General features: G+C 36.7%; 1 protein-coding gene and 1 pseudogene across 1 annotated transcript in view; one reads left to right on the top strand and one right to left on the bottom strand.

Moving 5' to 3' along the window:
- Positions 1–23,271, bottom strand: part of LOC139969035 (netrin receptor UNC5B-b-like) — a 147,968-nt gene that overhangs the window by 54,350 nt on the left and 70,347 nt on the right. Inside the window, exon 3 of the mRNA XM_071973743.1 lies at positions 10,029–10,365. Within this exon, the coding sequence (XP_071829844.1) occupies positions 10,029–10,113 (85 nt within the window). The 5' untranslated portion in view covers positions 10,114–10,365. The remainder of the gene's footprint in view (positions 1–10,028; positions 10,366–23,271) is intronic.
- LOC139969304 (U2 spliceosomal RNA) lies at positions 20,896–21,114 on the top strand (annotated as a pseudogene).

Genomic DNA, 23,271 nt, shown 5'->3' with positions numbered 1-23,271 from the left:
GGCCCACAGTTGCAACAGTAACAAAACTTTATTTCATTTTTGTCACTACAAGCGTTCCATCAATTACAAGTTCCTACCGCTATTAAAATGTTTGCTCAAAAATTTTGGTTAAATTGACTCTTTGGTCATGATCACCTTAGGTGTGATAATTAACTCTATGACAGCTTAGAAAAGGTTTTATAGTTATTGTACTTGGCATTTTTTGCCAATGGATCAGATGGGGGGTACAGTATTTGTACAATTATTTCCCATGCTGAGACTTGCAATGTTGTGAATATTATGGTAAAATTTTGACAACAGTTTGAGTGTAACATGCCTAATGTGTTCATGTATGATGGACAAACCAAATAGAATGCCTAATGCAATGCATACTGTGTTCATGTATGCTGGACAATCCACCTAGAATGAATGAAAGCTCCAAGGCAATTTACAACACCTTATCAGAACCAGCAGGTCTTGTCAATATATCCAAGGCCGCATAAACTTGTACCAAAGAGTATTCCAAGTTGCTGAGCACTATCATAAAATGTAAATAATGTAAACAAATTTAAATCTGAATAATATTAATTTGTCACTTCCTCAGTCCTGACTGGCATCTGGTCATAACATTCATCTCCCTTCGCAATTTTGTGTTGTTTTATTTCCCAGGAAATGACATCTGATTCAAAACAAACTTATTTTGAGTTTTTGCTTTTTACCCACAGTTTTGAACCATCACAACAATATCCCCAAGGCCAATGCTCATTAACACTAATGATAGATTATGCTTACTTGTTTGCTTACATCATCTCCTGCAAAACATAATCACATGGATATTATTATACTGCCTAGTTTTGCTGCCCTTAATCTCAAAACAGATGTTCAGTAACCTTCAGATTTTTTTTTTTTTTTGAGTAAACAGGGCCCTGTTTTATAGCAAATGTAGATAGCCAAACCTTCTTGCACAAAGAATTGTGTGGAAGATTGGCATTACCTACCCATTAAGGATAACTAGGATGATAACTGATAATGCTCTAAAGAAACATTAAAACTAAACTGCTGTGACTTTCTTATTTCCTACTTCCTATGTTACTCAACTCATTGACATTTTCAGTGGGTAATTAAGAGTAACTAACCTGTAATTACTCAAATGTTTCTTTAAATTTTCTGTGTCAACTTTTTTCAAATAAATAACCCTACACTGTACTTACATCAAGTCACAAATTAATCCTAATGTTTATGCTGAGTTAGATGTTTAATGTACACCGTGCTTGGTCCAGCATGGTATGTAATATAAATGTACAAACATTCCTTAGTCCCTGGCAATAACAATTAATTCCACATTAACCCACTTTCCCAAGAGTGAAGTAATGTACCCTAACATTAAAATTCTTAGCGTATGTGATAAAGCATTACTGCATCTAAAACTATTAGTTTTCAACATATTGCCATGAATACAAATTCAGTTTGCTTTAGATTTAGTTTGAGTTTCCAACTTGCCAAGTATCTTGACACTAGTAGTCACACTTAGAACTTCACACATAACACTGAGGCTAGCATCATCTGTTTATCATCAATCCCTAATCACATGGATAAGAGGATAAAAGCTGTTAATGACCCCAACCACAAAAGCAAGATTCTTGAAATGCCCAGAGATCGCCAACTAACACAGCTTGTTTCCATATCACAAACAAAGAATAGCAATCATATCACAGAGGAGATAAAATAGTTTGACTAGTCTCATTTCAGTTAGCACACCAAGGACATTAATTGATGTGGAAGTCTACAAGCCATCTCAATATCTCGACTGAATGCCATTAAACCCTATCTGTGAATTGTAGATGCCAGCAGACTTCAAGATAGCTTCAGTTCCTCGGAGACAAAACCCTATAATTAAAACTGAACTAGAACAACAACACCGATGGCATCTATGAGGAGGGCTTGCTTTGATCTTTACAGTTTCTACTACCATCACTTTCTCTATATAAACAAACAGCAAAATAATATGAGTGTTCGGGGATCTTGAACAAGGTCTTTAAGTTTATAGAAAGTTCTTTTGACAATTGAACAGTTTCGACAAATTTAAGAACCTCAAGACAGTCTAACGCAATGACTCGCTTTCATCTGCTGGAGAGCTAGCAATGCTGTTCACATTAATGTAACATTCAACAGTTGATTTTGATCAATTCTTCAGATGCTTTTTTGATACCAAAATCACATGACTATATGACACACACATCATGACAGTCACATTGAAACTTTGAAATTCGCTAAATCGCTTTTACATCAGATTTAATATTTATCAAAAAAATTGTCCGGGTGACAAAATAATGATCAGCAAATCAGTATAAGAAGAACTGACTCGTAGCTTCAATTGCGTAAAACAACCATCAAGGTATAAATATGGCAAGATTTTCAGCATTACCACTGTTGAAATGGGAAAATCACCAACGGACGCTTGAGGCAGCTTGTTGATTTGATATTCATATTTTCATGTCGTTAAAGACTTGAATTATCAAAACATCACAACAAGGATGCATGTTCAAAAGTCTGAAAATTTCATGTGTGAATAACCAATTTAACCCACGGCGTGGACCGTGTGATTTGTAGATCTTTGACTTTTGCAAATAGGTCTGGATGATAAAACGTTGACAAAAAGTTTGAAAAAGTTTTGTGAATTGTACAGAACTCACTTATCTTTACTTTGAAATAGAGAATATAGGAGGGTTCTTAATATCAAACGATCGATTGAATACCATATTTTGCAAACAGCTTGACAGGGTTTAGTCAAACTAGTTAGAAAGATATTTAAATTTCTCCTGGAACAACCAAGTTTATCGATGTTGTAATAATAATTTTACCAGTGTATTTCATGACATATTAATTGAAAAATCCCAATGAATGCATGTACAATACTGCATGTATTGTTCCTTGTCAAAACTTTGTAACTTCTGTTATAAAGTACTTCTAACAAGAGCCCAATGGCACTGTGGTTCCTTGCTTGGGGTACATGACAATACACATAATATTATCAAGCAAGATTGGGCTCAAATAGTCCAAGAATTGTGGTCCTACATGTACCCATAAAGTAACCAACACTATAGCCAACACTTTTGTGATCACAAAATGTGATCAGATTTTTTATCAAAAGGCACTTTTGAGATCTAAATATGGCGTCGAAAATGTAAGAACTATAAGGTCCGTACAAGCGGGTCAACAGATATGATAACATTGGTGACCTCAGATGACATGACCTTTAAGTTTGACAATGTTCCACCACCCCATTCCCAACTTGTCCCAAAATATCAACCGTGTCACACCTTGGCATTGGGATTTATGTGCATTAAATGTCTAAAAATTAACTTTGAACTTGTATACATAACTTCACACAGAAAGGTCACCGGGAGGTCATCCATTTGACATTTTTGATCGGTTAGACCTAAATAGAGCATCAAAACTGTAAAAATTCAAACATTTTTTTTTTGCCCATTTTCTCCACCCAAAATACTAGTTTTTTAACATTAGCTGACCTTTGGTGACCTTGGATTACATGACCGCTAAGTTTGAAAATATTCCCCTATATCATTTACAACTTGTCCAAAAATATCAAGTATCAACCTTGTCACACCTTGGCACTGGGAGTTATTGCATTAAATGTTTGAAAATTAACTTTGACCTCGTATAACTTCGCAAACGAAGGTCACACAGGGGTCAACTAAATGTCTGAAAATTAACTTTGACCTCGTATAACTTCGCACCCCATTGTCAACCCATTGACATTTATGATCAGAAGGTACCTTTAACATCGGAAATGAGCATCGAAACTGTAAAAATCCACAAAACACGAAAAGGTCACCAGAGGTCAAATTTAGGTCAAGGGTCACCTAGTTGCGGGTCGACAACTGGATTACATTGAAGCAACTCCCAACCCTAACGGACAATTTGTTCTCAAGTTATTGCAAAAATACTAGTTTTTTATCATTAATTGACCTTTGGTGACCTCGGATCACATGACCGTTAAGTTTGAAAATATTCCCCTATACCATTTGCAACTTGTCCCAAAATATCAACCGTGTAATACCTTGGCACTGGGAGTTATTACACTAAATGTCTGAAAATTAACTTTGACCTCATATGACTTAACATACAAAGGTCACCTTGGGTCAACTTTTTGACATTTTTGATCGATGAGACCTAAATAGAGCATCAAACTATACAAATTCAAACATTTTTTCTTTGCCCATTTTCTCCCCCCAAAATACTAGTTTTTTAACTTTAATTAACCTTTGGTGACCTCGGATCACATGACCGTTAAGTTTGAAAATATTCCCCTATACCATTTGCAACTTGTCCAATAATATCAACCATGTCACACCTTGGAAGTGGGAGTTATTGCATTAAATGTCTGAAAAATAACTTTGACCTCGTATAACTTCGCACATAAAGGTCACACGGGGTCAACCTATTGACATTTATGATCAGAAGGTACCTTTGACATCTGAAAATGGCATCAAAACTGTAAAAATCCCCCAAAACACGTAAAGGTCACCAGAGGTCAAATTGAGGTCAAGGGTCACCCAGATGCGAGTCGACAATTGGATAACATTGAAGCAACTCCCAACCCTAACGGACATTTCGTTCTCAAGTTATTGCAAAAATACTAGTTTTTTATCATTAATTGACCTTTGGTGACCTCGGATCACATGACCGTTAAGTTTGAAAATATTCCCCTATACCATTTGCAACTTGTCCCAAAATATCAACCGTGTAATACCTTGGCACTGGGAGTTATTACACTAAATGTCTGAAAATTAACTTTGACCTCATATAACTTAACATACAAAGGTCACCTTGGGTCAACTTTTTGACATTTTTGATCGATGAGACCTAAATAGAGCATCAAACTATACAAATTCAAACATTTTTTCTTTGCCCATTTTCTCCCCCAAAAATACTAGTTTTTTAACTTTAATTGACCTTTGGTGACCTCGGATCACATGACCGTTAAGTTTGAAAATATTCCCCTATACCATTTGCAACTTGTCCAAAAATATCAACCATTTCACACCTTGGAAGTGGGAGTTATTGCATTTAAATGTCTGAAAAATAACTTTGACCTCGTATAACTTCGCACATAAAGGTCACACGGGGTCAACCTATTGACATTTATGATCAGAAGGTACCTTTGACATCTGAAAATAGCATCAAAACTGTAAAAATCCCCCAAAACACGTAAAGGTCACCAGAGGTCAAATTGAGGTCAAGGGTCACCCAGATGCGAGTCGACAATTGGATTACATTGAAGCAACTTCCAGCCCTAACGGACATTTTGTTCTCAAGTTATCGCAAAAATACTAGTTTTTTATCATTAATTGACCTTTGTTGACCTTCGATCACATTACCGTTAAATTTCAAAATGTTCCCCTAACCAGTTCACAACTTGTCCCAAAATATAAACCTTGTCACACATTGGCACCGGGAGTTATTGCAGTTTTAATATTTTGGGTTTTTGGACCACAACTGACCTTTGGTGACCTTTGTGGGCACCAAAAACAATAGGGATCTTCCTCTTACTATGTGCTATCCACCCACCAAATTTGATCATGATACATCTTTTCCTTATTGAGATATCGTGTACACAAGCCAAGCGTCACATACACACACACACACACACACACGCCAAGTTGAATGCATAGGTTCCTTGCTTTGCAAAAAGCAAGGAACCAAAAATCCCTGTCTGGGTAGTTTTACAAAATTACAAAACATGAATTTACCTTCCAAATCTTGTCAAAAAAGTACTATTTAGCAACACAGGCACTTCTTGTATTCAGAATGTACCAATCGCACATAACATGTATACTAGAAAGGATTAATTACCAAGCTGAATAATTGTCACACCTCCCTGATCTATGATATAGTACTGTTACTGTTAGTCACACAACTTTCGAAACTACACAAGTGTCTCGTAAACACTATACCCACTGTATCATCACAGATCAATTTACATATTTGCTGTAACCAAGGCAAAAAGTAATTGATTTTCATATTTTAATCTGTGAACTATGAAATTGTCTGTTGCTTTGCTTCATCTTTTTCAACCTATACTAATTACTTCTAACAAGTCTCTGTAAATTCTATCACACAGAGGAACAAAAGTGCAAACCCAGGTCAGATTTTACATCCACTAGTTTCTTACATCTCACAGAGGTAGAGGCCTAAGTCCCCCAGGACTAAGATTCACGCTGTGTTTATTTGCTTAAAGGAGTAAAGGTAACATTGGGCGATTCTGATCTAGGACATGTGAAAATAGTTAAATGGTCATTCAAGGAATATAAAACAACTCTGTGGCCAGAGGCAGCCCATGTGGGATAAATATTCACTGTAGCTCCACGGTTGGAGAAACACATGAGCCTGGTTGGGGAACTTCCTGTTTCAGGGAAGTCTAAAAGAAAATATCTCTTACTTAACGCTTGCAAACAAGTGTTTTTCATTTTCAAAATGTAAGAATTTGTATTATTACTCTTGAAGGTTACATCTTTACGATAACACATGGCAACATTAACACAACATATGTGGTTGGACAGACATACAATGATGATCTGTTCACCATAAATTTACTTCGGGAAGTTAATTTACCAAGGGCTACACATGTTGTTCTACTGGCCATGAATGTACAAATAACCCTTTCAAGTCTGCTGAGGATTTGATGAAAACTGAATTTGCTTCGAGAAACGGCGCAGTTGGGAGACAAACATAAATGAGTGTTTCTTTAATTACTAACTTGGTCTTGTAAAGTTTCCATTAAAAACATTGCCCAGCTGTTGAGCAACTGTTTGCACTTGGTCAACCACTTAGAGCAATCTTGCCAAACGTTCTGAGTATTTGAGTTAAGGTGGAAATTTAACAACTGTACACACTTCTTGATTTCTTCATTAAATGAACATTAATTAGTACTTAATAAGATAATCATGTCACTTCATTCTAAAATACAAAGTCCCTCTTTTATTTATTTAAGTATTATTTTTCACAAATTCAAAATTATCGAAAATTCACAGAAAAAAAATCCATAAAAGTGCCTTAAAGTTTTCACCTTCAATGTACTTAACAGAAACAGTTTGATCGTATAGCATATGTTAGACTCGCTTTAATTAGTTGGGAATTTTTTTTTTGCATCTGGGAAGACATGTGCTAAAACCTCAAGCTGATATACAATTACATATGTGAAGTTATTTCCTGTAGTTAAACCTGCAAATGAGATGTATCATTTAGGACTTCAGGAAAAGTTCCTTTAGGTGGGATAACCTGAAAAAGTTTCTCTGAATCATTCAAACAAACCCTAGAAAAAAAAGAAAAAACATTTATTCCAAACATTTACATTTATGGTTAGTCGCATCTATAGGTACTGTTGCGATATATTTGGGTGAAATTTTCAACGATTGCTTTAAAGATTCCTTATTTTAGCAACTCTTAAAACAACACTGTTCAATTTAAACATCCATTAGTGTATAACAAGAGACTGTGCAAATCATGTTACTAGTGAATCTGGATCCCCCAAAGGCGGATTGGCAAATTTATATTTATTATGGGCATAATCAATCCAAGCAGCTTTGTGTATACAACTCACTAGCCAGTTTTAGCCCAGGATGTGGGACTTTCAAACAAATTTACTAGCCTGATGTATAAATCATGCAGACACATCATGGCAACATGTAATCCCTATTCTAATGTTTTGTTCATGCCAAATTGTGCATTGTAATACAGCACATAATGTCTAAAAGGTCTCCTTGAAACTTGTATCAGAGGTTTTGTTTCAGCTGCAATTGTATCAGTGAACTAGTCTCTGCAATTATGCTATCACTGCTTTAATATTAAAATTTAAAAGTTACATTAGTACAGTGTTGTTCATTATACCTGTACACTTCCAAACTAATAATACCGGTTCCCAATGTTACTACATTGGTTGGTCTACATCTGCTCTGAATTACAGAAAACTCAATTGGAAATTTGACACTGACAAATGTCACACACTTGCACAGTACTTATCAAAATCTTGTGGAAGTAACACACTTTGTCCTTGGCTGGGTTAAAAATTAACTTTCAAATTTAATCTTTTGTCTGAATGTTAATATATGTATATATATACAGTCACATAGGAATGCAGTGACAAAAATATTACTTACAAGTGTAAGTTGTATGTTAATGATTCTTGCTAAGTTAATTCAATGGAATGATTCGTTAAAGACAAATACCAAGCAAAAGTAGAAACATAAACAGCAGCTGTGTGCAAATCTTTAGTCAAGTTCGCGTCCATGAAAATTAGCTCAACAAAACATATGGGATAGCTAGCGTGAACTGTGATGTGTAAATGATGGTGAATAAAGTTAACTTTATCGCTCTCCATTGGCAAACTCTTCCAGCTGTAGATCAATTTTACGGTCCAGCTACACAATTTTTGGGTCGCACCCCAATCGATGTAGCATTAGAATCCTTGTAAGTCTGTTATGAGTGACCATGGTGGATAGATTCTCAAAATAGCTTTCCAGTGGTTGTTGACAAACTGTTACTGGTACTTTTTTGGCAAATAACCCTACATTACCATTTATACTTGTGGAAGCAGATCTGAGGCAACAACTTTTTTCAACAATGTGAAAAAAGTATTGAGATTCAAAATACTCTCTATAAACATTAAGAGTTACTTTGAAACAGAAGTGATTGCAATGTCTTAATAATAGCAACACATCTATATTTAACAAATTAGAAAATATAGATGAAATTGTAGCAATTCCTTGCAAGTGATGCTAGTGTGCTAATAGTGGCAGCTTACTATTATGGTAAAGTTCATAATTAATAAGAATGGAATGCACTTGAAATTCACTTGCATGATCATATATAAGTTACAAATATTACAATTTCCACACAATTGCAGAATACAATTCAACTAGAAAACTTATCGGCATAGCTGGTTAGACGGCTCCAGTCGGCATGCAATGGAAAGCTTGTCAATGTCAGATTGAGAGAGGGCAATCTGCTAAATCTGCTAACGTAGCCAACAGAGCCTACAGGCTAGGGAGCTATCTAACTTTGGACTTAAAAAAATAATTTTAAATCAAATCCTGTATGAATTCCAATATATGAAATACATGAAAATTCCACCTGCTCAGTTTTAACATAGCCAGTTGAGCCACAGAGCTAAGTAAATTTGGAATATTTTTCAAAAAAACTGCTGCAAAAAGATCTATGTTGAGTCGTTCTCAAAAGCAATTTATCAACGAGTGATTTTCCTAAAAAGTTTTGCCTAGCCTAGTCTAAAAGGGAAGCCACGGTTTTTCTAAATTGTTTGCTAGTTGCCTGGCACTTGATCCATCCTTCCTTAAGTACAGCACGTACATTAAATTTTTGCCAGAAGTGCATCATAATACTATTAATAGACTGATTCAAGTGACATCCTCTGTGAGTGTAGTGGGGTACCAATTGAACTAGGCCTAGGTCCCCAACCCAGGCTTAATAGGAACACTAAGTGACTTTAATAATAACTACTTTGTTCATAAAGTTGATCTAAAATGGAGGGCATAGCTTATTATTGGTTCTCCTTGATATTTAGTAAAATGTAAAATTAGTAAAACTTACAAGTTAGTACTAGTAGTTGACAATACAATAAAAAACATTAACAGTACGATTCCCGACAAAACTTTCTTCGGGCAAGATTCATTAACTTAGCTAACTACCTGAAAATATGTAAACACAGCTCTTACATATTGGATCCTATCTGCACTATAATTATCAACTAACTTTAAATTTAGGTCCCATCTGACAAAACTTTAGCAGGCATGGACCCTAATTTTGGTTAACAAAGCAGATATTCTAGCCTAAGCAATAGTTACTGTAATGACTGCCTATACTTACCATAGTGTGCGCCGTGAGAGTAGCCCATGGCTACATCAATTCAATGAGGCTTTTTAGTGTTGGCCATGTCGGCGAACTATCAAGTTTCTTAAAACTTCGCGCAAGGTTAAACAAATGATTATTAAAAATAACAATATAATACAAACCTTGGGCGCAACTGATCCTAGAGGACGCAAAGTATAATACCAGATGCACTGCAAAACGAATATCCTTGATCAACGTTATTTCCATGTCTCGAGATAAAACTTCGGATAGCTCTAACGTGAACGGTGGCTTGTTGCGAAGTGACAACTTGCGCTTTCCGTTACAAAACCCCTCAGGCACCGTCTGGTGAGTGCTGGTAACTTTGCAGTCCGTCAATTTTTACCCAAATCGTAGTCAAGCCAGTTGTTAAAGAAAGCTTTCCTACCAGAATCGTAGAGCCATTTCTCACATCCGTGTTGGGTCAAGGTCCACACTGTTTGCGTCAAATGAGATGGAAACCTGAAAATTCAAAGAGAACACAGAAACAAAATAATCCAGTGTTTAGTTACTTAGCTTTCGCACATCACCCGATGTAATACAACGGCAGCTGTATATCGGCGTGCTGGATTTTCATGAATGGACTGCAATCTATGCGGTAGAGTTTATTCCCTGGTCCAAAATTATAACCTAGTAAATGAAACCTCAAAAATATCACTTTATCTGTCTCTTATGCTCGCTAGGTATATTTATTTTTTGACTAAAAAAATTTGGCGATACAAAATGTTGTTTCTAACGTCATATATTTGTGGTCAATATGAATGTTAAAATAAAACCCCTCTAAAATAGTGTAGAGGGCCACTAGTTTGTTGTCAATTCCAAGGAGGGAACTCGTTGCGGTGTCGCTCGACGTTTTTGCTGTGACCGCTTCCGCAAGTCCTTTTGCAAATCACCTTTCATTAATTTATGGCGTGTATTCGAGCATTAAATTGAACAAACTCGAGCTTGTTTTCAAGAATACCGCTAGAGCCGTACATAAATCACAATAAGCTGCGGGACTACAATGGGGGGTATTATTTTTCACACATTTCTTTGTTCCGAGACGTGTCTGGATCTTCCTACCGTCCCAAGCAGGATTTGGCTGGAATATAAACGAGTAATATCCCTAGAATAGATGCGAAACTGTCTATTTGCACTTTTCAAGCCCGCTGTTGCTCGCAAAAGATACGTTTGGTAAGAAGAAAGGAAGCTAAGACGTGTGTTGTCTCACTTCTGTTGATCGAGTTATCAAGTATTAGTAATCAAACGAAACATGTTATGAAAACAGAGCATATCCTGTAGATTCTTAGATTTGTAGTGTTACAATATCTCCTGTTTATCACTTGAAATATCCGCTTGTCTTTGCCGCTCAAGTAATTCCTTTCTATTTCAATACCATTAAATAAAAATATAAAAAAGTGCCATTAAGTATTGTGATAATACTAACAGCATCGATGAAAGGGCAGACTTAGAAGATTATAGACTTACTATATATTAATAAGTTTGTCAGTGCAGTAAACTTTAGCTGATCGTATACGTTCTCACTTCTCTCTGGTCCACTAAGCCTACTGTACATTAAATTTCATACTTGGTCTGTTCCTTTCAACCCATTTCCATATATGATGCAGGTAAGCGGTGTCTGTCAGCGGATATTAAGGGAGGGATGCAGGGGCGGAGGTGCATTAGCTTCCAGAGGCAAAAACTTCTTTTAGGGCTATCGCCGCCGCCGATCTATCTAATTGAACGAGTCATCTTGAAAATCGTGTTTATGGTACCGTAAAATGGACAATACTATGAAACAATTTCTTTGAAAGTGGATTTTAATATGTGAGCTTCACTACATCACCGCGCCTTTCCCCTTGATTATTAATATTTCATACATTTACCATATGGTTGTAGCTTACCGAACTGGTGTGGGAGAGTCATGCGGCGTTACAGCGGAGCGTCACCCAGCCAATCCCTTGGAGGCCCCGGCCGCACACTGCAATTGTATAGAAGCAAGCAGATGTTCACATGCTACTTACTTCTAAATACAATCTAAACCACAGCAGCTAACAACACTCGGCAATTTTGCGGCTTAGAGAATCTTAACAAGCCGTCGTCCTTTATACAACAATTTACAGTTAGCATTGCATACAGCTTCATTTTGAGTGGTGTTGCGAATTTCCAGTAATTTACCCAACTAAGTACCGATTATTGCAAGATTGGACAATAATTGACCAAATTAGAACACTACGCTGGATATTTTCACGAATAATGGTATTTTATGGCAAGCAAAACTGATTATGCAATGTCACAAATGGTGTGTCGTTTTCACAACTATACATCAAATGAAACTTTAGACTAGATTTAAGAAGTTATGTCGAAAAGTAAGTGTTTTCCAAAGTTTTCGAAGTATAAACTGAATTGATATCGCTCATAAAACCAAATATTGCAAGACATATTATTTTTTGGTAGAATTTCAAATGTTGTATGCGAGTCCAGCTTCCTCGGCTAAACTTGCTCTAATTGGTAACACAGAACTGAAAAGAACGGCAGAGAACGCAATATAAGGGACACTTTTATTTCTTAAATAAATCACATGCAGTATAGGTTTACAAAATGTCTCTATATCATATTCACCAGTTCGAGATTGAGAGTACAAGGGAGAGGGGCAACATGGGTGCATAAAGTTATCCCGATATTCTGGCCATGGTCTCGCACTCTCGCTATATATAACTTGAGGCTAGCAAAGTCTTTTTTCACTATCTTTCTTTCTTATTATATTTAGCAATGCAGTTAGTATCATGCTAAATTAGGTTTGCAAGTTTCTCTCGACACAATCTCATCGACTGATCTGTCTTGCAAGAAGACACTGGTTGTACATAATGATGATTTACTACAAGTTTACTACAGGTTCTATCACCTCAGAATTAGTCCGATTTCATTGTGACTGTGTGGACTCTGTATAGCTTTGTGACCAATACGGAAGTTGTCCATTTTTTACCCTAATTTATACCCTTGATTAAGGGAGGGCAACTGGAATACTAACCGACCAAATCAAGTGGCTAACATTCCAATGCAGAAAACGGAGAACTAAATGAGCAATTACTTGTGAAATAACTATGATTAACGATTGTGTTCTGGCACAGCTTCTCATTGCTTTACTTGTTTGCGATGAACAGTATATGAACAAACGCGACAATTTGGCGTTCTGATGGTCTTTGTTCATCATCCCTTCAATGATGTATTAGATGCCTAGCCTATTCTATTCTTTGTCCATTTTGTGGTGGCTAAAGGCTTTACGATTGTTAGTTGGAAAACATTGAAACCAGATCGTCCTAGTACAACAAAACAAGCAGTCACCTGTAAACATTACTGATAAGGCCTCGTCATTTGGAGAAGAACTAATTCGCTGATTCCTATTTTTGTCAACGAGACGTTATTCTGTTGCGAAGAAGCGTAAATTAAGCTCCAATCCCACAAGATGTTTATTATCGAGTCACCGAAGGTCATCAATGCTGCCGCAAAAATATACTAGAGAGCAAGAAAATGGTCACATATCACTAAACGTTTTTGCCCTTAACTACAACTAAAATCTTTGGAGCAGAATTTTTCAATAATATATATGAACCTCCTCAAATGTTTGAATAATTTATGTGACCAACTTCCAATAAAAATATTTTGGGGTTACCTTGAGCATTTTTAGCTGGCTTAATAGTGTCAGAAATCATAACCTTGAACTAGTGTTGTTTCACAAACTTCATGTGAAAACACATGCCCTAAGTGCGTGCTGTTGTGTTTGTTTCAATTTGGGTTTTAATTTTGGGATATCTTATGATATCATAATCATCAACAGTTAAAGGAAAGATAAAGTGCATGTAGAAAACATTTTTCTAGTCTATAGAGGGGGCGCCACCAGCAGGGAATGATGACATAATGTTGTATATAATAATAATAATAATAATAATAATAATAATAATAATAATATAAAAAAAAATATTACAATAAATTGTGAGATAGGCTATACATCATGTTTTGTATTAAGCTGAGCCCGAGGCGGAACCTCTTACACTAATATGGGATGAAGGTGGGCCTTTAGCTCAGCCCCAATAAAGGCAGAATATTTACAAACAACTCTAGTGTACCTGCAGAAAATAGGTATATAAGACGTCTATGTGGTACAATCTACACACTCGAATTCTTTAAATTTGTTTAAAAAAATTCTTCCTAGGCATTCTCCATTTTACATAAAATTAACAAATGGGGAGGGGCCATCCTCCACTTGGTTCCCTTCCTTTGCCGACAATATCACATAATATCTTAGTCCCCCCCCCCCTCCACCCCGTACGAAAATGGGTGTGCGACCCTCAGGAGCTGAGCAACTTGTATTTCTAAATGGAGGAGCCATTGAGATGTCTTAAGATTATAACAAAATTCTAAGCAAAGCAAAATGTTGCTTTCAGGTTTGAAATGTTCATCCGGTATTAATCGGCCATAGTTTGTTTTCTCTCAACTTGACTCACCCGACAACAAGACTGACATTTCTCGTGCTGTCTTCACAATCTTCAGTGTGCCTCATTTCCAACCACAAATTACCCCACCTTTACCCGTCTTGAACCACAAATTAACCCATTTTATTTCCTAAGTAGGACAGCCTTCACTACATATGACGATGTCAAATTCACTTGATTCCGTTCTTTGCAAATGCATGTAAAGAAATGGACTTTAATAATAAATGTCCCCTTTTAGTGAGTAGATTATTTACAGAGTAGAAGGGGTTGGTTAGGGTGGGGGAAGGTGGAGGGGGGGTTACCACCCACAGGGTAATATAACAAAAGTCACTCATCCTCTGGTGTCGCTGAATCACGTGGGTCAGATATTTATAGCTATAAATCATCATATGTGAGTGTTCCAGGTTCCAACTTGATCTGTATCAGCATGTACAAGGATCAAGACATAAGATTGTACATCATAAACAACACGTTATTCGATTTCTTGATCTGAGACGCTGTGAAGTGTAGGCCACCCACCTCGGTGACTCAACGTGGCGCGATACCCTTCTAATCAAAGATCCCTAATAAACATGCTTATCGCAAGTTCAAGAACCCTTCGATAACTTCATAACACATACGTGGGTTATTAGCCAGAATGAACCGACAGAGTCTGGAGATAGGCTGCACCTCATGGAAATAGAATATTAAAGGGTGACCGAAAAATACAAAAATTATCAACCCTCGGGCTAACTTGTATCAATTTCAATTCATGAGCGTATAACATACATGGAACATGTTTACCCTGCACGGAGTCGCAGAAGCTGTGTTGAAAGGTGCAGACTTTTTACCCTACAGTCAATAATAGGGCGGATGGAAGTGTACGAACGCAAGTACAAACAATATCCAAGTATGGAACGCGAAAAGGAGAACTTATTTCGTTGTCTAAACTAAGTTTGTTGTTCTTTTCTACGTAACTTACTGCAAACGAATCATGTCATGTTGTGATCAGTTTGAAAATGCTTTAATTTAAGCAATGCAATATTAAACAATAATAGACATTGATAAATTCAGGTCCGTAAAGACATGGGTCAAGAATGAACTGGAAATTGTGGGTAGGGGTGAGGGTGGGGTGGGGATGGGGGTGGGTGAGAGGAACCTCTGGATACGTACACAGGGGAGGACCAATTATGATTTTAACTTTTCTATGTACCCCCGTACATTACCATATGGATTTTGTCCTAAAGAGAATTCTTGATGCATTGAAAGACATCATTACACGAAAATATTTTTAATGGTATAAGGGAGGATTTATCAAATATGTTTTCAAATATATTGGTATTTGGTTTGTTAAAGTTAATTTTAGACCAAGAAGAAGTAAATTTAATGCAGTGTTTTCCAGTGAATGTATTCTTAACAAATTCGTTTGTCTTCCGGCATATTCTTTGTCATCTGTGATGGTATAGGCCTTCAGTTTTGAGTGAAATAAAAAGACCCCTTTAAAAGAATGATTTGTTTTATCATCCCCTAATGTTCGTGCCTTATCTCTTTTCATAAAAACTAAACCCTACCGTCAATTCTACGCGACTAATGTGGACCAATCAAACTGGAATTTTATGTCCCAACGACTAAACACGAAACCGACAAAATCTTCCATGAGCACCCTCTATAATTCTAACTTTTAATTTCAGAAAGCGAACTTCCTCTACATTATTGGATACTTTAAATTCGGATATTAAAATCTTGGAGACTCTTAATTCAAATAAGGCAGAGGAAACTCGACCAAAAATGTCCAAACATGTAAAAGAGGCACATTCTACCCGAATTTGACTTGTATTTATGGAATTACTTCAAATTAGGCGGTCTTTTAAACTTTGAGGTCAGATATTGCTGCTGAGGAATATAGCAGATAAACTTTCCCCATTCTAAGGTTAAGGTAAGTTACAGATCGAGAGAAAACTTATTAATTGATGCATTTTAATGATGAAAACTTTGAGATCAAAACTGGTGGTTTAGTAAACATATGGGTGGAGGAGGTGAAATCGAAAATCAACAGGGACTGGGTAAGGGGGGGGGGGTGGCAGTAGATCACTTGAGGACATATTCCCTTTAATTTCTCAAATCAAAATATAGGCCAATGAGAGCAAGTTACTTCGCAGACCTCAACCATAGGATAGAGTCTTCTGCCTTTTATGTGATAAGGAACTTGGCTATTGACATCGACAAAATGGACGCTACATAAAAATAATGACAGTACTGGAGATCCTGCTGAATATGATCATTTAGATTTGGGCATTTCATGTGGTATCTTTTTCATGTGGTGATGGTGAAGGGGGGGGGGGGGTGTGAATGGACTCGGGGTGTGGGAATGGGTATACGTCTACTTCACATCACATGATGTCAAAGTGTTGTCGTCTCATCATTTGAAATCATCCTACGTTCCTCGTAGCCAGACAGTGTAATCTAGAATGTAGTTATAGTTACCGCCCTTGTACACTAGCTACAACGCAAATGATAAAGTTGTATTTCCTTTATTCATTGCGCTTATAACTGAGTTTTCAACATGCAACCAGAGAGCTGCTGTATAGTTCTTTGTCCCTGACGTTTAGAGAATGCTTATTTTGTTTCTGTATTCGAATTTGTCGTTTTATTCAATTATGAACATTCGTAACTAATAACTATATATAGTCACGAAAGTAGAACACATTTATGATACCAAGTTAAACCAGGTCATCAGTATGACCCGTAAACAGGCGAGTAGCGAAGGGAGGGGGGAAAAGGGGGCGACCGCTCCCCCCCCCCCTTGAGCAATTTTTTGTATGTTTTTATGATATCGCTAGTAATTTCAAAATGGAAAATGCTTAGATGCAACTTACAGGGCCTGGGAAGTGCCATTTCCATCGGTCTGGGAGGCATTTTCGGCCAAAATGTTCTTGTACGCTTCGCGCCAACACGTGGTGGCGGTACGCTTAGATAATTTCCAGTGCCGAATCTACGGCTCTAAGAGTTTGCCTACAGGTTCGCCCCTCCCTTGGCAAATTCCTCGCTACGCGCCTGCCCGTAAATATGCTAGAAGTCCAATAATGGTCACGCAAGTTAACACTTCAACTGCCATTTTACAGCCAGCCTAAGAGCATTTCTGCACATTCTGACATATAATTTGAACACAAACACACACACACACCCTCACACACACAAAAAGGAAACTTGAATAAAAGTATGCTTGATAGAACAAGAAGACAAAATCTTCCCTGATATGTTTGCTGGGTATTTACGAATAAAAGAAAACACAAAACCATGGATTGTACAACAATAGCCTAAGCTGTTTCTAACAATAGATAGGTTTTTCTTGCGTATCTTAATGTAACTGATGCGTGTTTGCTTTATCATGATCATGGCACGGTCCGCGGTTAACACATCTGAATCAGCAGTTTGGTTTATGGATTACGTTACATGGAAAACGATACTGCACTGTATTTGTTCTACGCGTCTTATATCATTGGCTTCGGTTTAACGACTTTCAGCCAATGAACTTTTGAGGTTAACAAAGAATTGTTAGATCAGTCATATCAGTAACGTAAAGTTTTATCCAAATAGTTAGATTTTCTTTCAACTGACTTCGGCTACGTTGGCCATTTGTTTGCCAGATGTGGGAAATTAAATCTCTTGCCATCCACTTTCACGAATTTCACATGCATGTTATTTTGGAACGCGGAAATGGCAACATGGAATTGATGTGTCGTATGGAGAAGGAAAATCGGCAAGATGTATAAAGAATAATTTAACAGGGAGTTAAAGTCAATTTTTCATGATTTCCATAACATAATATACCCAAGTTTTTTCGTGAAACAATTTCAGAGTTCCTACAACTGTATACAACCTATCGATCTTATCCAACTAACAGTGCGCAAGAATGTTACCTCCAACCTGCTAATGAAAAGCAACATTAGCATATGAAAGCTTAGTTAAAACAAATTATCAAAAAAAAAAAAAACAGTAAATTGTTCAAAAATATGTGGCCAAAGTAATTAATCACACTACAAGCGACGGATTTTTGCACAATTTTAAGAAACTAAATCAGTGTATACAAACATTTTGGTGTTTGTTCTAACTCACACGTGATAGATGAAACTCCTTAATCTTGAATTAATTTCTGTAGTAGATTAAACATTTTGGTATTCAATTCTAAGACATTTAAACTTTTTTTCAATCGTGAGGAACTGCTATCCGGTTCACCGAAACATTTCTGACATTTAGTATAGTTCCTATGACATAGCAACAGAACCTCAGTTCAAAGTTATCAGTACTGCCACCAAATGTGCCAATAGGTCAAATGATGGATATTCATGTTCGAACTTGTACAATCATGTTACTGCTAACCTCATCAAATATTTCCCCACTGAAACACTAACGTACGTTAGTATCAAATGTACTCTTCAATGTGTCGGGAAAATACTTGGAGGGTCGGAACCAACAAGAATGTACATTTTAAAAACTTCAAGCATTTACCTGAAAATTGGGAGTTGTACTGCAGGCCTACCAGATATAATTTTAACTTCTTTTCCATCACCCCGCCCCCTATTTTTGTTTTGTTTTGTGAATGATGTAAATAAATAAACAGTTGGTTTACATCGATAAATTAAAGATATGAAATGCGTAACCCATTCGTCATTTATAATTTGTATCGCTGTGCGACAATGTCAATTAAAGTTGCATATGTTTGTAATTTACAAGCATGGTTAAAGGTATAAATCTCTACATGAATTCACCAAGTTGTATACGCTAAACTTGCTGTTCAGTCGTTTCTACAAAAGATTCATCTGGCGTTGATATCATCCACTGATCATTCTTACAAAGTTGAAACTAATCGAAAAACTAAAAGAAATGATATCTAGCCATCTGACATAAATTCAATCATTGAGGTACATTGTGAACAGGAAATCAAGCTGCTAAGTCGTTTGGGAGATTTAATCATCACAAACATCTCTATCACGTAAGGTATAGAGATGATTGCTGTATTACGTTACATCGAGGTCGCTCTTTGAGTCTCTCTCGGTCTCTTTTGGTTCGTATTTTATTGTCGCTTGTCTAGTTAAGCTCAACCACTAATATCCCACAACGATGCACTCCACTACTATGCATAAGTTATATATAGTATAAAATCATTTCTTATGATGAAAACGACGACAATGTTTCTAATATATATTAAAACATAAGTGTGTACGGCGTAATTTGTAGATGAGTGACGTCATCAGCTCATTGCCACAGATAGATACAAATATATGAAGGTGTACCCGAAAGAAAATAAGTTCCCATGATCGAAAGGATGCACCGTCATTCGCATACATCCATCACACACAAGAACAATTCCAATGGATATTACCGTAGCGAATATGTGGATAATATCGTACAGTATACATTTACTGATGAATATTCATGCTTGAAAAGTTTAATCTAAACGAAGGCGCATATACAGCTGCTTTAAGGCATGGAAAACTGCTATAAATACTGACATAAACCTACAGCTTGGTGAGAGAGTAGTATTACACCAAACAACATGGTGCAAATGTTTCTCTTCTCCTGAATTGACAGTTTATTGCAACCATTACAGATCAAACATAAACACGGCGAGTCTCCACGTGTTAGAGGAGACTGAAGCTATCAGAGATGGCAAACGTTATTTGAGCTGATACTAAACATGCACTCGATTCGTGCCGTGACACTTAATTTATTGGTTTATATAAATGACAATATGTAGCTTAATTGAAGGCATCTGAAAGCGGAGATCATAAGATAAGGCTTTTTGCTCATTGATGTCAGTGAGAGATAAATGTCACTTTTGCTCCGAGTTAACCTGCTCGTTATTTTGTAATGAATTATGATGATAAAGAACGGAACCGTACGTAACAATAAAATCTTAGCATCTTACACACTTCCGTGACGTCAGCATGCTGTGAAGAAAGCAATTTATCCCGTGTGTTGACACCCTTGTCTCACGGGCAAATAATATTAAAGATCACGTGCGACCCCCCCAGCATCATGGCGAGATGAACATGGATAAAGTTTTCAATATTTACACAAATTTTATTTCACCGAATTGTTCCAAGGCGTAAAAGTTAATGGTATCGTACTGTCGTAGAAATCAGACTTCTCCCTAAGTATGATCATAGAGCTATAAACAGATAGCTCCATGGTATGATGAAGGCGGAAGCTTGTTATGCAAATTTAGGGAAGGAAAGAATGAAACGTCACATGGGGACGATATGCAAATTACAGGGCAATAAATCAACAATCAAATCAAATTACATTGAACAATTGTCACGGTTTGTGTGCTTAATGAATGTTTTTATTATGGATTATGAATTTGTGTTTCATAACTTTAGTCCCTCCTTACATCAATCCTTCTGTCGCTTAAGTAGGATCTACCCTGCCTGTGTTTGCTTGAATGAGCAGCAAACTGTTGATAATTGCAACCATGCTTGTCCATGATTGTCCTGTTTTGCCAGTTTCTCAAAGTATTTATCATCCGAATAACTATTTTATCGCTTCTCGGCCTTTTGGCTAATATCATGTGTAGTATCTGTTCCCTTTCGAGGGGAATGGTGATACACACCCGAAGATGATCACACAGTCACAGTCCCGATGCAAGGGGACTGGGGTTAATAGCTGATCAGTCGTTTTGGTAGTTTGGTTTTCGTGCCCAGGTTCTTTCCTGGGCGACTTTTCTTTAAAAAAAACTATTTTATTTAGATTATTTTGTAGTTTCGTTCGAGGTTCAACATCAATATCCCTGGCATGGTGCACAATGACGTCACAATGTACCATGTCATTTGTCTCTCCAGAAACTGATCTAGAAATCTACAAACACAGACGAATGGAAAGTTTTCGAAACAGTGACATTATACTTGATCAGACATAATATGCAGAATACTAAGATTACTCACTCATCCAAAACCTTCAGCCAAGTCACGTGGACTGATAAATGGGAACACTTAACAGATGACGGACTCAAAACATCTCCTTATCTTGTACCTTTTAGCCAAAGAGACTTCTTCCCATTTGAGGTAAATAGTACTAACAGTAATATAAAAGAGATGAGAGGGTGGGTATATGGACTCCGACTAGAAGACAGAATCATCGCGATAAGGGCCAGATACAGATATAATCTAGAAGGAGGAATCTCTGCTATAAATATGTCAGAACGTCACCGACGGACAGATGGGTTACATCTCGGTACCAGATAAAAAAAAAAAAATTAGAGAGAGAAGATTTTAGTGCCTTATCCAGGAAGAGAAACAAAGAAATAAGTTGTGTTTAAATAACAGAATGACTCATAATACTGTGGCTTTAAACGTGAATTCTAGCAAAATTGTTGACATAAGCCAGATCGTATATGTGGCTCGCCAAGATAGGGGCTTTCACAGAAGTACTTGGCTAACCTCTAGAAAGGTTTTCCTTTTTTTGTTTTTAATGTGAAAGCTGCATCGCCAAAGCCACATGAATCGTTAACCTAAAAATATGAGTTCATAAAGGCATCTCATTACACTTCGCAGTCACTTTAATCGAACATGTGTTCTTCTGAAATAAAACAAACAGCCATGTACGAGGAAAGAGAATTTTATGACCATAGAGTCAATTTTACCAGATAAATAGACTCATAAAGTGTCTATCGTTATGATGAATTGCACCCCTACATATCCCTCATTTACAATTCAAGATACAAGTTTAGTAGTACATTCCACAGAGATTCTAAAGTGACACACAATGTCATAAATCCAGTCCTTCAATCTTTATCATCGGCAATACACATTATCTTATACATGCATGTATTTTCATTTTGCTAATAAAAATGGGAAACACCTTATGTCGCCTTATACAGAAGAAGAACAATCTTTAATTGGATTGTCATTTAAACAATCTTCTGTTTTGTCTCTGAATGATCTGATCTTTGATCATCTCAAAGTGGATTAAAGATCACACCGTTCTTGGTTACTCTAATTTTAGTTAGAATTCAGGAATTAAGGATTAATATGTTAGAAACAAAGACAAGATCAATGTACGGGACCTCTGGTAACTTTTCATAACATAGATGCCATATTATAGAGATAGTTCATTGACCTCCAACAAGCCTGGGATAAGGGTGACCAATATGACAGGAGGAGGAGCGGTGTGTGGGTGGGGAAATGGGTGGGGGTGCGGAGAATGGTTGAGTGCCATACATCGCATTTCATTCAGTATAACCTCTGTGAATGGATTTAATATCGAACATTATGATGTTAGACTACACAAACTGTGATTTATATAAATAACACGGGTGGCAGTATCTATATACTTTCGTTCGGGTTTGGCGAATTACAAGATTGCACTTAAACCATATTTTTACTTTTGGTCGGTATTTATATTATTCAAACATTTACTCAAATTACTTAAAACACTGCTGTCGTCAACGACATTGTGTGCAGCCCCGGTGCTATCCACAGCAAAATAGGAATAGACTGATATAAATCTTTGCTGTTTACTATATATGGTTTTCTTTACATAAGTGGAAGCTGGTGGTGTATATAAAGCAGATGTAAGGAACCAACCCAAAGTATACGGTTATGGAATAAAAACATATTAATGTATGATTAACTCTCAACAGCTTTGACAGAACAATAAAATACGACCATGAATGGCACTTTGTCATGTGTCTAGACTATAGAAATTGAACTAGGTCAATTTCTATGGTATATACGCTCGTTGGCAACGTACATGTTGTACGGAAATCAAATGGACTTCATGTACCGTATGTCAATAACTTTTTCTATACTTCCTGGGGATATGTTTTAATTGTTTGTCATTTTCACTGTCTAAGTTTGTCACATGAAATATCCTTTTCTCTACATTGTTCTCTACATCGTTTTCTTCTTCAATTGAG

Source organism: Apostichopus japonicus, chromosome 6 (genome assembly GCF_037975245.1).
Source record: "Apostichopus japonicus isolate 1M-3 chromosome 6, ASM3797524v1, whole genome shotgun sequence".
Taxonomy (NCBI): Eukaryota; Metazoa; Echinodermata; class Holothuroidea; order Aspidochirotida; family Stichopodidae; genus Apostichopus; species Apostichopus japonicus.
This window is presented reverse-complemented; position numbering and strand designations above follow the sequence as displayed.